This window comes from Manis javanica, chromosome 8, assembly GCF_040802235.1.
Source record: "Manis javanica isolate MJ-LG chromosome 8, MJ_LKY, whole genome shotgun sequence".
In the NCBI taxonomy this organism is placed as follows: Eukaryota; Metazoa; Chordata; class Mammalia; order Pholidota; family Manidae; genus Manis; species Manis javanica.
The window spans coordinates 91,587,030-91,601,524 of NC_133163.1; the positions used below are offsets into that span (position 1 = coordinate 91,587,030).

A 14,495-nucleotide genomic window follows, 5' to 3' on the forward strand; every position below is an offset into this window, starting at 1 on the left:
TTTTATTGTATTACTTTTTTAAGGCATGCACATTTGTGACGTGTAATGCAAACTTGCTGGAGAAAACAACATTTGGGCAGTAAAAGCGGAAAGCAAAAGGGAGCTAGAGAGCAAGAACACATCAACCTGCCTGTGCCAGAGATACCGAGGGAAGACTGGGTCTAACTACCAAGTTCACTACCAGAATAAAGAACAGACTCCAAAAAGTTTTGATAACAGCTTCAAATTACTATTGTTTATGTTCCCTACTTTATATTCCAAATCTTACAAAGAAATGACTCCTGAAGTTGCCCTTTTTATCGTTGACCTCAACAAGCATAAAATTCATTTTCTACACACACCAATCTCCCAAACCTCCTCTCCACCGGTGTTCCGTATTTTGATGAAGGGTCTACTCACCACTAGCTTCTTAAGCCAGAACCTGAGCATCACTTACGTTTAGGACCTCGCCTTATCCCTCGCCCAGCTAATCTTCGTGTTGAGATTTCTACCTTCCAAATTATCCAGAAGCCATCCACTGCTTTCCATTTCCACTGCTTCTTCCTTAGTTCAGGGCATCATCCACATTTTTTGCCAAAATGACACTATCAGCATGATGTGGTCTCCCTTCCCTTAGTCTCCCTCCTTTCCTTTATCCATTTGCCATACTGCGGCCAGAGCAAATCTTATCAAATCTAATAACGTCATTCTTCAGTTTAAAATTCAAATTTCCTAATACAGATTATTAGGCTCCGAATAATGTGGCCGCTGCGTCTCTCGAAACGTACCATAACCTCTATTCGGCCACAGTGAACTTTCAGTTCCCTGAACCCAACCTTTTCTATTGTCTCTGGGCCTTTGCCCACGCGGTTCTCTGCATAGAACCCTCTTACACTCTTCCTGCTGGTAATTCAGATGCATCCCCCAGCTCCTAGCTCAACTGTCACTTGCACGGCCCAGGTAGGCAGGCTTTACCGCATCGGGTGCCCTCAGCGTAGTCCAGGCGATGGGTGTGTGTCTTCCGTGTGTCCTCCTGTCGATTGACCCTGGATGTCGTCCTTGGCACTCCACCAGTGTCAGACAGCTGAAAGGTTCCTCACAGAGTGGACCTTGGTGCGCGCGGCTCAGTCCACAACAGGTAGGCAGCACACCAAGGTCCGGCCCCGCGGCAGAGACACACCGTTTCCAACGGTCGGCGCGTGCAGAAGCCCGCGTCTCGTTGCCTAGAACCCGGCCCCGCCTCGCACGCTGCGTCGGGGGCCGCGCGGGGGGCGGAGTCAGGGGCGGAGCGGAGCGCGCATGCGCGGTCGCCTTTGTGTGGGTCGAGCAGCGGCTGCGGCGGCAGCGGCAGTGGCGGTCCCACTGGCAGGCGGGCAAGAGAGGAGTCCGGGCGGCGTCCGGCGTGGGAGCCGGGGGACCACCATGGTAAAGAAGCGGAAAGGCCGTGTCGTGATCGACTCGGACTCGGAGGACAGCGGCAGCGACGAGAACCTGGATCAGGTGAGGGCAGGCCGCGGAGGCGCGGGCCGGGGGAGCGGGAGAGCTGAGTCCGGGCCAGGTGAGCCTGGAGCCGGCCGGGCCCGGGGCCTCCCAGCCCGAGCACTTGGCCCGCCCCGTGCCCTGACCTCCGCTGCCGCTCCTTCCTGCCCTCCCCACAGCGCTCCGGCCCTCGGAGTCTGTCCGGGGCCTGGAGACGGAGCCCGGAGGACTTGGCGCCTTGGGCGGGGAGGCGGGGCAGGGACCGGGCTGGTGGGCCTAAGGCTCAGGGGACCAGTGGGGTCCTTGGTTTGCCGGGGCCAGATCGGGGCGGCAGGCTGCAGGCCAGGCGATCCGGGCCTGGAGAGATAGGAAGTATCGCCCGCCAACCCAGGAGGCTGGGAGGTTTTGGAGGAGGTGCAAGGGTAAGCGTGGGGCGGTAGCGGGGGAGGGGGCCGAGAAGGTGCGGACTCTGGAAGATGAAGTTTTTCAGACTAGGGGAGTGGACAGAGGAGGGGCGCTCCTAATGTTTTGGGTACCCTTTGCCTTGCTTGGCCAGGGAGACTTAACTGTGGGCACGAATGTATTTGGAAACTAAGGTCGTTTGTGGTTGAGAAGGGTCCCCATTGAGATGTCAGACTAAAGAAAACTCTTGGGAGGAGAAAAAGGAGTTGAAGTGGAGAAATCTATAGGTCCTCATGAAGGGGCTATGGCCAAGAAACCTCTCGGCCCAAAATTCTTAATTGCTTAGATTGTGCAGGAACCATTGAAAGTAACTTTTGGTCTCACTGTCTTGGTGTTGAATTGTCTAGAAAATGCTGTAGGGAAGAAGCTGTGCTTTGTAGCAGTGCTCTAGTGATACCAGAAGATACAAAGAGAATTTTTCTCCCTTGTTTGTGAACACATGCTGTAAAGAAAGAATATGCAAGAAAATAACCTTTGTAGTTGAATAGAGAGAGTACTGAACTTAGTTTGAAATTTTGAGTTCTAGCTATGTATCTTTGCTTAACTATGTATGATGTTCGTCTTGCCTATCTAATTGGGCTATTTGGAGGATCAAGCATTTGTTAAGAATCAGTGTGGTACAAGCACTTGCAAACTAAAGCTTTTGTATAGATGGCTTCTTGGGGGTCCTTTGTATTAGGCCATAGGTCTCAGGACTGCAATATTAGGGCATGAAAGGTGAGGACTTTAAAAGGAGGGACTAGAGATGTATTGAAGAAAAGAGGGCTGTTTTGAAAATGGTGATAAGGAGGTGGGGAAATAGTGGGACCTGTGGAGAACTATCAAATGGGTAAAACCTTGTTTTGGGGTAGGAATTGAAAGATAAGTTGAAAATGTTCTCACAGAAAGGTTTCTGTAATCAACAAAAATATCAAAAATATATTCTTGGCTGTAAGTTGGCTTGATTATTGTAGACTGGCACTTAGAATAAGAACTTTTTAAAAAGACTTTTCTGATCTTGAAGTGTAGATATTTTTGATAATAACATCAGCTACCATTTACATAGGGTCTAGGGTGAAGTAGTCACCTCAGTTGCTTTATTTACATTGTCAAATTTTCAAATTATGTTGAAGTTAGTATCATTTTCCCCATTTTATGTAGGAAAGTGGAGGTTGAAAAACAACTTATCTAGATTCACAAAACTTGTTAGTGGTAGGATTGGAATTTGAACCCAAATCTGCACTATCACAAGGCCTATATTTATGTGCACTATCCCAACTTAATCTGTTAGTCTTCATTTTTCCTACTGCAAAATGAGGGTGATGTTTCATGGTCATCTTCCATGTTGCTGGAATTTGTGCTTGTAAAATGTATTGAATAGTTTAAACAAAATTGTTGCACCAGTTACAAAGATTATTTGGGGGCTTCCTTAGTAAAGTAAAGCATTCTTAAGACATCTGATGGTGAATGAACTAAACTGCAAGTTTTTCTGTCCTTAGTGATTGATTTCCACAGAATTCTGACAAGTGAAATGATTTGAGAGCTTCCTTTTGTGGTAGAGAGAGATTTTACCTGATTCACAAAGAGCATTTCCAGAGTGGGAACTGGTGAGGGTTGCAACTTTAAACCAAATCTATTTGTTAAGAGAAATTGGCATGAAATGTCTAAGTAATATCTAATACATTTTAATAGCAATTTCAGCTTCCTCATCTTCAACCACTCATTGGCATTCTTTTATCAGATGGGAACCAAATCAAAATTCCCTTTCCCTGTACATCCTAACAGAGGCACCGGTGCCTCCTATCTATTTGTTTAGCACTGTTCCAGGCTCTCAGATAAATCAAAAAGAAAGATCTTTGCCCTTTAGAAGTTTCCACCAGAGACCTTTAGCAGAAATTCAAAGTCAGTCTGGTTTGAGGATCCTCAGAACAAAATTAATGCATTCTGGGCCTTTCCTAACCAAGGTGCATTCATTGGGCTGCTCCATCTAGTTCTGGGTCCTCATTGGGGTATAACATCATATTTCCTATCTGGCATAAGGTCCTTGTGGAAAAGAACAAACCATGATGTATGTCTAGTGTGAGAGTGGAGCACAGTTAATAAGGAGGTTCTTTGTCCCTGGGTTTTCCAGATAAGCCATTATGTCAGAAATACTATATCTCCAACCAAGTTCTTACTGAAGGTGCAGCAGGTGAGCATCCTGTATTGGTTTTTCCTTGTGCTGGGAAGAGGACCACCTGTGTCAGAAGCAGGGGTCCCATCCCAGACCTACTGAATCAGACCCTCAGGGATAGAGCCCTCGACTCTGCATTTTTACCAGGGACAGCCCAGGTACTTATTTTTGTTAATAATTGAGACCACTGTCTGTATGCAACCCAACCTTTTTAGTAAGACACTAAGTAGTTTGGGAGAGAAATCACTTCCTGTTTTGGCCATAGTGTGTGCACATTATAACTGAAGAAACTTAACAGAGATGTTTAAGGTGGCAAAGCTGCAGGTTCTTCTAAATCTCTGAAGCCTTTTGAATTGTTGAGATGCTTTTTATTGAGGCCTATTTCTTTTTCCCTTTCTTCTGGATGAGAAGAGGTATGTAGTAACTGAAATATAGCTGTTTAAAATTTGTTTTAATTTTCAAAGGTTTCAGACCTTTGAAAATTAGAAGAATTTTTTTTAAACAAGTGATCTGATAGTAACCTTATTTTTTTTATGTTGGCCACACCCTTTCTTCAGTATTTTAAAATGCAAACATGAAGATACTTGCTTTTGGCACCTGTTGGGAAAAAATAACAGAATTTGAGGCAAATCTAGGCTTTTTCCCATCATGCACCTCTATGACATAAAGTGTGTCCTTCTTTATGAAGTAATATATATGCAGTGGGTCCTATAAAGTGAAAAGCATCTAAGATGATAAAGGAATCATAGTTCTCTATTAAGATCAATGTAATTCAGTATTTATACAAGCTGTGCTGTCTTTTTCAAGAAAAAGAAAGTTGAATTTACTTGTTGCATACTCAGATGCTTTATTTCATAATTTTCTTTCTTATTTAAAGTGATTTATGTTGTCATGTTTTTCTCTGTTCATCCTACTTGAAAAAGCAATAATTAAATTTGTCCTTGAAAGAATAGGCCCCTTAAGTATTTTCTAGAAATTATTTTTAGACAGTATGTAAAAAATGTCATTGTTATAAAGTATCTGTCCATAAACCTTCCCCTAAAAGTTGTGCTTCTCATTAATGTAGTCTTTTTACACTAAAGCAGAGTTTGAAGTCTAAAATGAACTTGTAAGAAGTTTCAGTGTTAACTTGTGGAGTTTTTAATTTGTGTCATAATGTTGCATGTAGCTTGGTGTATCTTTGTTGGTAATTCCACTTTTCTTTAGAACTAGTGCTTGAAAGACTGAGTCCCACAGGAACTAACAGAAGTTTTTAGGAAAAATTCAAAGCCCATCTTTCCATACCGGTTCTGTTGGTATACTTCTTGCTCCCTTCCTTCACTGTAGGTTCTCCAAAAGCAGAGATTATTTATCTTTCAGCAAATTTGTTAGTGCTAGATACTAGGCTATTGGGGAACAAAACGGGAGCAGTTTCTACTTTCCAGGGGCTTAGAGGAGAGAGAGAAGAGGAAAGGAGGAGCCAAAAGATGGGCGGGAGGGAAGGGCAGGCATTGCTTGGAACGTCATTTCCTTACAATATCACTACAGGCTATGAAGGAAGAGCGAGTAGACCAGGGACCGTGTACTAGCCAGGTGGGAGTGACATTTAAACTGAGACCTGAATGTATGTTAGAGAAAAGATTAGGAGGAGACTGAAGAGTACAGGGATGTGTTGAATGTTCATGGTTGAGGGACCAGCATGTACAAAAGCATCAAGGCAGAAAGGACCAGCACTCAAAGTGAAAGAAATGCAGGGTGACTAGAATATAATAAAAAATTATCACCAAACTGGAATAATTGGAGAGAGAGTGGTACAGATGTAGCTGCAGAAGTCATCTCTGTTTGGACCCTTTGTAGCTGGAAAAGCTACTTTAGTAGGTCACAACCAGCATTAAAAATAAAAAATGAAATTGAATCAAATAGAAAACATTGTGTGTTAGATCTAGTAAAGATAAATATTGTTTCATGGAACTTTATTTGTGTTTCGCATACATACATACATGTCTATACTGGGTCATGAGGTCTAATTTATCTGACTTACTGGTGGCTGGGGTTAAAAAGAAGTTTTAAAACCAATGGCAGGGCCATATTGGCAATATTAAGGACTTTGGACCTTACTCTGAGAGTAATAAGGAACCATTGAGGGATTTTAAGTTGAAAAAGGTGTCAGATTTGTCTTTTAAAAAGTTTGTCCAGGCTGCTATATGGAGAGTAATATGGAGAACGGACATTAGTTAGATGACAGAGGAGTCCAGGTGACAGATGGTTGAGAGCAGAAGTTCCATTAGAATGGAAGCTCCAGGAGGACAGGGCTGTTTGTGTAGTATCCCTGTACCTAGAACAGTTCCTGGAGTGCAGTAGGCACCCTGTCAATAGCTGTTGAATGAATGTCTGACTTGTACTGGTATGACAGTTAGACCACAGAAAGTAGAATCAACTGACATAATATTCAGGATATACAACTGAAAGGACTTGACTGGATGTTGGGGGTGAGGAAGAGGAGGTTCTGGCATGAGATGGTGAACCCTGAAGGAAGATCAGGTCTAAAGGTGAAGAACATGAGTTCAGTCTGGAATGTATAGAGTTTAAATTTGTCTGTGAGATATCTAAGTGGAGACATCAAGAGGGTAGTTGAAAATAATACCTGCCTGACACAGAGTAGACACTTAATAAATCTTTGAATCTTTGTTGAATAAGCAAATGCTGCTTGCTATAGCCACAGTGAAAAGTTTCTAACTTGTCTGGTTACAGTATGACTACTTAGAGATAAGGGACACTGTTAATTTGTGGATTCTTGCTCCAGCCCTACTGTAATACTGATATCCCTTCCTTAAAGGATAAAATGTGTACTAGTTAGCAAGTGTATTAGAATGTATTAAGTAAAAACAAGTAACAGTAGTTAAAAAATTTTATGTTCCCTTTATTTGAATGGGTGAAAACTGATTTTATGTTGTCAAGTCTATAACATTGTGGGCATTTATATATATAACTTAGTATTTTATCTAACCAAAGTTAGAATTACTTTGCTAGAAACTTGAAGGGGAAGTTGCCATCTTTAGTGCCAGTCATATGAAATGTAAAGGGTTGTTCTACCACCACTTTGGAATTACTACTTCAGAAGGGATTTTATGTATGTTCATTGTTTTGATTTTCTTTTCATTATAAAAATAGTACTTAACTTGAAACAAGAGGAACAAAATAGCAGTAGAGTCATAGACACTGAGAATGAACAAGTGGTTACCAAGGGGAAAGGGTTAGGGTGGGTTTCGGGGGAGGGTGAAGGAGATAAAGGGACACAATAATTTGCAGTCATAATAAAAGTTGGTCACAGGATGGTAGTACAGCATGGAGAATATAGTCAATGATTTTGTAACATCTTTTTACATTGATAGATAGTAACTGCAGTAGAGGGGGTGAAGATTTAATATGGGTAACTGTTGAGCCACTGTGTTGTATATTTGAAACCAACATAAGATTGTTTATCAGTGGTACTTCAATAAAAAAAAATAACATTTGCTGTTGAAACAGTTCATACGAAACAGAAATACCCCGCTGCCCAACAAACACATGCAATGGCTCTGTTCCTTACTCCTGTTGGAATCGTGCTCATCTATCAACAACTCTGATATGAAATGAAAACAGGAATTAACATCTCAAATTTAAACCTCTGAATTACTACTCTTTCCTCAACATCTCTCAAGTCTTCCCATTTCTCTCTGTCCCTGTGGTTCCTTCCCTTGTCCAGGTCACCATCCACTTTGATGCTGCTGCTGTGGATTCCTTCTTGACTCTGTGTTTTTACCCTGGCCCCTTTAGTCTGCTTCTTTGTTAGAGGGCTCCTTTAAAAACCCTTGAGGGTTGTTTACTCCCCTGCTTAAAACCATTTGATGGCTCCCCACTGCCTTCAAAATAAAATCTCTGCTCCTGAAGCTGCTTTATAAACCTTGGAGTGATCTGGTTTTTTCTTAACCTCCAACCTGCCTCATTCCATTCTCCCCCTTGCCTGCTAAGCTCCAGTCATATTGGTTCTCTTTCAGTTCTTTGACTAAGCCAAGCTGTTGCTCACTTCAGGGCCTTGGCTATTCCATCTGGAGACCTCTGACCAGAAAACATACCCTTCTTTCTTCCTGAGAAGTTTTTAGTCTCAGCCTAACTGCCTTTGCCCCAGAGAAGCCTCCCCTGATCACCGCAGTTAGGTGCCCCATTCATTTCCTTCGAAGCACTTACCACTAGATAAAATAGTTTTTTAACTTGGTTATTGTCTGTCTTCCTCAGTTGATTTTAAATTCCATGCAGTCAAGGACTGTGTATTTTTTTCATGACTGCCCTGGGCTTGGTACAAAATAGGTGCCGGTAGTAGAGTGACCATCTGTTCTGGTTTGTCTGGAACTGAGGATTTTCCCAGAATTCAGGACTTCAGTGCTAAACCCAGAACAGCCTGAAGCAAACCAAGATATTTGGTCCCCCTGGCTGCTAGTAATTTCTTATATTAGTTTTATTTGTGGAATGAATACATGAAAAAGAGCTCTCAGCATGCTTAATTAGCTATAAAAAACTGATGTTTATCCACGTGGGCTTTTATTTTCCTTTTCTGGGGTATAGACTGTGTATTCCACTTTCATGTGATCATAGGAGGTTTGATTTAAAGAGATGATATTTAACTTCCTTTAAGTAAGAAAGGACTAAGAAGTTGCTTTATTAGAGGTTAATTTTGACATGACATCACAAAAAGTACACTATTTGTGAATGATAGGCTGGAGGAATTAAATCTTAAGGTTTTTGAGTCTTCATATACTGATGGATTAGAATTCTAATCTTAACCAGAGTAATGCTATTTTAATAAACACCACCTTAGTGTAATTAGATTTGCTCTATTTTAGAGTCTCAGTTTTGGCAATCTAGTTAACTAGGATTTTAGGCAATGTTAATGAAACTGCTCTAGAAACCACGTTGGGCATTGGCATTACTTTAAGCAGATCTTTAGTTCAGCTTAAATTTGATGAACCATGCTGGCACCTCACCCACACTGCCATTCCCGTAGAGGAATGCCAAGATAAGTAGGGAAGATTTTCCACTGGATGAGAAGACATACAGGGATGATGGTGTGAGAGCACCTGCATACACGGAAACGTCTGAGTTGTAACACAGTGAAGAGGGCTGGCAGGATAGAGCTGCGGGTGGACCTAACCTTGTGCGTGCATTAGTTTCACATTGGCTTTTTTGAGTACAGGTGTTGGATAAGGTAACCCCTACAGGTAGCAGATGTGATGGCCTCTTCGTGTGTGTGTGTTGGAAAGATCTTTCTGTTGCACATTGGTCTGTTCACCTGTACTTATGAGTCCTCAATAGAATATGAAGGATTTAACTATAATACATAGGCTTGCCATGAATTCCCCAGTAACTTCCTTTACAGTTCTCACTTATGGAAAGGGTATCTTTCACATTGTTAAGAGGGTCTTTGCTATCTCCATACTATTGCTAATAAGGTATTTAATGTTGTAAAAGGGAAACTGTGCCTATCATATGCAATTGTTCATTGATGAAGGAGAGCCATTTGTTAGGTTTTAAGTGTAGAGTGGAACATCTTGAATACTAAGGCAGTACATCTTAACACTTTTATTACAATAACTTTTAATGTAATAAAAGTTACATTTTATGTCTAACTGCTTTTAATAGCTTAATGTTTCAGAGAAGGAGTTGATAGTGTATCTAAATCTGTTATAATAAGTTGGTTATAAAACAGTTGTAGTGCATTTGTGAATATTAGAGGGTCAGGAAAGAGATTACTTACCAGAAATCTTTCTCAGTTTTACAAAACTGCATTAAGGTAATGTGGGAAAAAGATAATGGTAAAGGTCATACACAAATTACCATATAACCTAGCAAACACTCCTAGGTATTTACCCAAGTGAAATAAAAATTTATGTTTACAAAAAAAAACCTGTACATGAACATATAATTGCCCCCATATGGAAACAACACAAATGTTTTTCAACTGACAAATGAATAAAGGTGGTACATCCATACAGTGGAATACTATTTAACAATAAAAGGGACAAACTACTGCTATGTGCACAACATAGATAAATCTCAAATGCCTGTTATGCTATTAAAGAAGCCAGACTCAAAAGGCTACATACTGTGTGATTTCATTTATATGATATTCTATGAAAGGCAGAGCTATAGGGACAGAAAAGAGGTCTGTGATTGCCAAGGGATTGGGGGAGGAATATGAAAGCGCTGATGAGCATAAGAACACTTTACTTTTTCATTCCACAGTAGTAACTCTTATTGACTAAATGCAAATTACAGCAGCATTTGGGATGATAGAACTGTCCTGTATCTTGACTGTGGGAGAGGTTAAATGTATGTTTTTGTCAAATTCGTAGACCTGTGCATAAGAAAGGATAAAATGTTGTATATGAAAGTTGCACCTTAAGTTCTTTTTTAGTTTGAGAAAGTTAACTTCTTTTTTGATGTTCAGTTAATTTTATATACTTTGAATTTATTTTTTATTAAAGTATTGTTAATATACAATCTTATGTTGGTTTCAAATGTGTATCGCACTGGTTCAGCAGTCCCTGTGATGAACTTATATTGTGATTGTGAATTATTGTGCCCTTTTATCCCCTTTCCCCCCACTGCACCTACCCCAACCCCTTCCTCTTGGCAACCACTAGTCACTTCTCAGTGTCTATGAGCTTACTGCTGTTCTATTCATTTTGTTTTGCTTAATTTTTATATTCTACAATAAATGAAATCATATGGTATTTGTCTTTCTCTGCCTGGCTTATTTCACTGAGCATAATACCCTCTAGATCCATCCATGTTGCAAATAGCAGGATTTCTTTTCTTTTTATGGCTGAGTAATATTCCATTTTGTATATGTACCACATCTTTATCCATTCATCTATTGATGGACACTTAGGTTGCTTCCATAACTTGGCTATTGCAAATAATGTGGTAATAAACATAGGGATGCATATATCTTTTTGAATCAGGGATTTTGTTTTCTTCGGGTAAATTCCTAGGAATGAAATTACCTCCTAGAGTCAAGTGGTATTTCTATTTTTAGTTTTTCTGAGGAACCTCCATACTGCTTCCCACAGCATTGAACCAATTTGCATTCCCACCAACAGGGTAGGAGCGTTGCTATTTCTCTGCATCCTCACCAGCATTTGTTGTTTCTTGTCTTTTGGATAGTGGCCAGTCCAAACAGGTGTGAGGCAATACCTCATTGTGATTTTAATTTGCATTTGCCTGATGGTTAGCGATGTGGAGCATCTTTTCATGTGCCTATTGACCATTTGTATTTTTTCTTTGGAGAAGTGTCTTTCAGGTCCTCTGCTCATTTATTTATTGGGGTATTTGCTTTTTTGGTGTTGAGTTGTATGAGTTCTTTGTATATTTTGGATGTTAACCCCTTATCAGGTGAGTTGTTTATGAATATATTCTCCCATACTGTAGGATGCCTTTTTGTTCTACTGATGGTGTCCTTTGCTGTACAGAAGCTTTTTAGTTTGATGTAGTCCACTTGTTCATTTTTTGTTTCCCTTGCCCAAGGAGATATGTCTGGGAAAAAATTGCTCATGCTTATATTCAAGAGATTTTTGCCTATGTTTTCTTCTAAGAGTTTTATGGTTTCATGACTTACATTCAGGTCTTTGATCCATTTTGAGTTTACTTTGTGTATGGAGTTAGACAAGGATCCAGTTTCATTCTGTTGCATGTAGCTGTCCAGTTTTGCCAACACCAGCTGTTGAAGAGGCTGTCTTTTCCTCATTGTATATTCATGGCTCCTTTATCATATATTAATTGACCATATATGTGTGGGTTTATATTTGGGCCTCTATTCTGTTCCATTGATTTACTGGTCTGTTTTGTGCCAGTACCAAATTGTTTTGATTACTGTAGCTTCATAGGAGAGCTTGAAGTCAGGGAGCGTAATCCCCTCAGCTTTGTTCTTTCTCAGGACTGCTTTGGCTATTCGGGGTCTTTTGTGGTTCCATATGAATTTTAGAACTGTTTATTCTCTTCATTGAAGAATGCTTTTGTATTTTGGTAGGGATTGCATTGAATCCATAAATTGTTTTGGGCAGGATGGCCATTTTACAATATTAATTCTTCCTATCCCATGGGCATGGGTTAGGATTCCATTTATTGGTGTCTTCTTTAATTTCTCTCTTGAGTGTCTTGTAGTTTTCAGGGTATAGGTCTTTCACCTCCTTGGTTAGGTTTATTCCTAGGTATTTTATTCTTTTCGATGCAGTTGTAAATGGAGTTCTTTTCCTGATTTCTCTTTCTGCTAATTTGTTGTTAATATATAGGAATTCAACAGATTTCTGTGTGTTAATTTTGTATCCTGCAACTTTGCTGAATTCAGTTATTCTAGTAGCTTTTTTTGGTGGATAATATGTCATCTGCAAATAGTGACAGTACATTAGGTTTTAAAAGACCATAAACACAAATATTACTGTAATCTGCATTTGGTCAATAGGTATTACCATTTTGGTATAAAAAAGTAATATTTTTAATGATCTTCAGCCTTTTCAGGAAGTTAGTATGCTAGGTCTCTCTAATGAAATGGGAAGAGTAACACTTCATGACTGCCTCTGAAGAAGACAGCACAGCAGCTGTTAATCTGAGAAGGTCGTTTTCTCATTCTGGCCAAGGAGGGTATACTCCTAAAATAGAGACTGGAAAAAGAAAACAGATACTTTGTAGCAATCTATTATTTTAAAATCTAGCTTGGCACTTGACCTATAATTGTATAGCGCCATTGTCATCAAGTGCCAAGCTAGTATTTATTAGTTGTATTTGTCTCTTTCTTAGCAGAAAGGAAAATGTTTTTAGACTAGTAAACCATGAATTTGGAACTAGGATTCTGTTTGCCCTGGTTTGAATCCTGGCTCTATCATGTACTGTGTTACCTTGAGTGAGTTATTAATCCTTCTGCTTCTTAGTTTCTTTATCTTTAAATGGGGATAATAATGATACTTTACTGTAAGGTTATCAGGAAGATTGAATGTTAGATGCTTAGGAAAATATCTGACATCTACTAAGTACAATAATATTTTGGCTAGTATTGATATTAGTAGAGAGCAAGAACCAGAGCAAGTATCCTTTTGTTGCATTTTTGAGTGACTGGACTGAGTTGGGGAGAAGTTAACAGGAGAGGGGAACCATGTGAGAGCAAATTCTGGTTGTAACCATGACTTAATGGCACATTCCTTCTTCTCTAATCTATTAAATCAGCAGGATGTGGCAGGGTGGTGATGGAAATATTTTAGCTGTCAAATTAGGATACTGATTTAGTGGCCAGACACTTACTGCTTGTTGTCAGACCCTGAATTGAAACCAGACATATATTTCTTTTTTCCTGGGTTAAGCATTCAAAATAAAAGATGACCTCAGAAGCTTGTAGTTTGTCAGCTTATTCAAAACATCACCACAAATGCTAGTTTTACCCTTAATTACAATAAGATTCTCAGAGTAGCAGTGAGCTATACCAGTAAAAACAGTGAGCAAATTACCTTTGTAAACATGGTTCTTACCATTTTCACTCCTGAGAATTAGTGCTTCTATAGCTTATAGAGGAAATGGTAACAGTTTGGGGGTAGCTTCCAGTTCAGTTATCTAGTCACTGTTCCATTTCGGATAAACATTTCCCATCAGAGGGAAGGGACAGATTAGAAAACATTTCTTCAGCACTTATAGAATACTGGCAGTTGGTTTGTTCATATTATATGACAATAGTTCCCATGATGGTGTCCTTCAGTTGAAAGCACAAAGAAGTAGAAGAGATCTGGGAAGGGTGGGTATTTTATTAATTTTGGATATTTCTTCTCTATTAAATGAAACTCAGTGTGGCTGCTTCTGCCCTATTAGGAGCTCTTATTCCTGGCAAAGCGGAAACGCAGCGACTCTGAGGAGAAGGAGCCACCTGTGAGTCAGCCTGCAGCCTCCTCAGACTCTGAGACGTCCAACAGTGATGATGAGGTGGGTGTGGAGGGGCCGAGTCCCTGGTTCTGATGGGTATTTGAAGATTCTGAGCTGGTGATTCCTGACAGCCTCTTTTCTTAAACTGAGACCTTACCATCTGAGATCTACAAGAACTTCGTAGGGAAAGTTCTCAAGGTGTTACGGTCCTTGTACTGCTTGTTACCTAGTGGGTGCCTCTGCAGGTCATTCGTCGCCATTCTTTAGTTTCTTATTTCCAGAAGGAGCACAATTTGTTAGTAATCATCTCTCTGTTTTTTTTTTTTTTGGACATCTTTTTAATTTCACTTTCTTGGTAGAAATTCTATCAAGAATGCCATATTTTAGTGGGAACTACTTTAGCAAGACAAAAGGATTTCTTTTGGGTAAATTGAATCAGCATTCCTCAGACTGGTGGCCTTAACTCTGAAGGAGGAAAATCCAGCTTTTCATTGTTTCCCAAACT

The 14,495-nt window shown here is 40.2% G+C and overlaps 2 protein-coding genes across 10 annotated transcripts in view; one reads left to right on the top strand and one right to left on the bottom strand.

Annotated features, from left to right (window-relative positions):
- NDUFAF1 (NADH:ubiquinone oxidoreductase complex assembly factor 1) overlaps positions 1 to 1,074 on the bottom strand; it is a 50,080-nt gene extending 49,006 nt beyond the window's left edge. For all 9 annotated transcript variants that reach the window (XM_037018890.2, XM_037018887.2, XM_037018885.2 and 6 more), the window contains exon 1: positions 955 to 1,074. In XM_037018890.2, coding sequence (XP_036874785.1) covers positions 955 to 959 — 5 coding nt within the window. In that variant the 5' untranslated portion in view covers positions 960 to 1,074. The remainder of the gene's footprint in view (positions 1 to 954) is intronic.
- A 189-nt stretch (positions 1,075 to 1,263) lies between these two features.
- RTF1 (RTF1 homolog, Paf1/RNA polymerase II complex component) overlaps positions 1,264 to 14,495 on the top strand; it is a 51,379-nt gene continuing 38,147 nt past the window's right edge. Inside the window, exons 1-2 of the mRNA XM_037018883.2 lie at positions 1,264 to 1,479; positions 13,940 to 14,050. Coding sequence (XP_036874778.1) covers positions 1,279 to 1,479; positions 13,940 to 14,050 — 312 coding nt within the window. The 5' untranslated portion in view covers positions 1,264 to 1,278. The remainder of the gene's footprint in view (positions 1,480 to 13,939; positions 14,051 to 14,495) is intronic.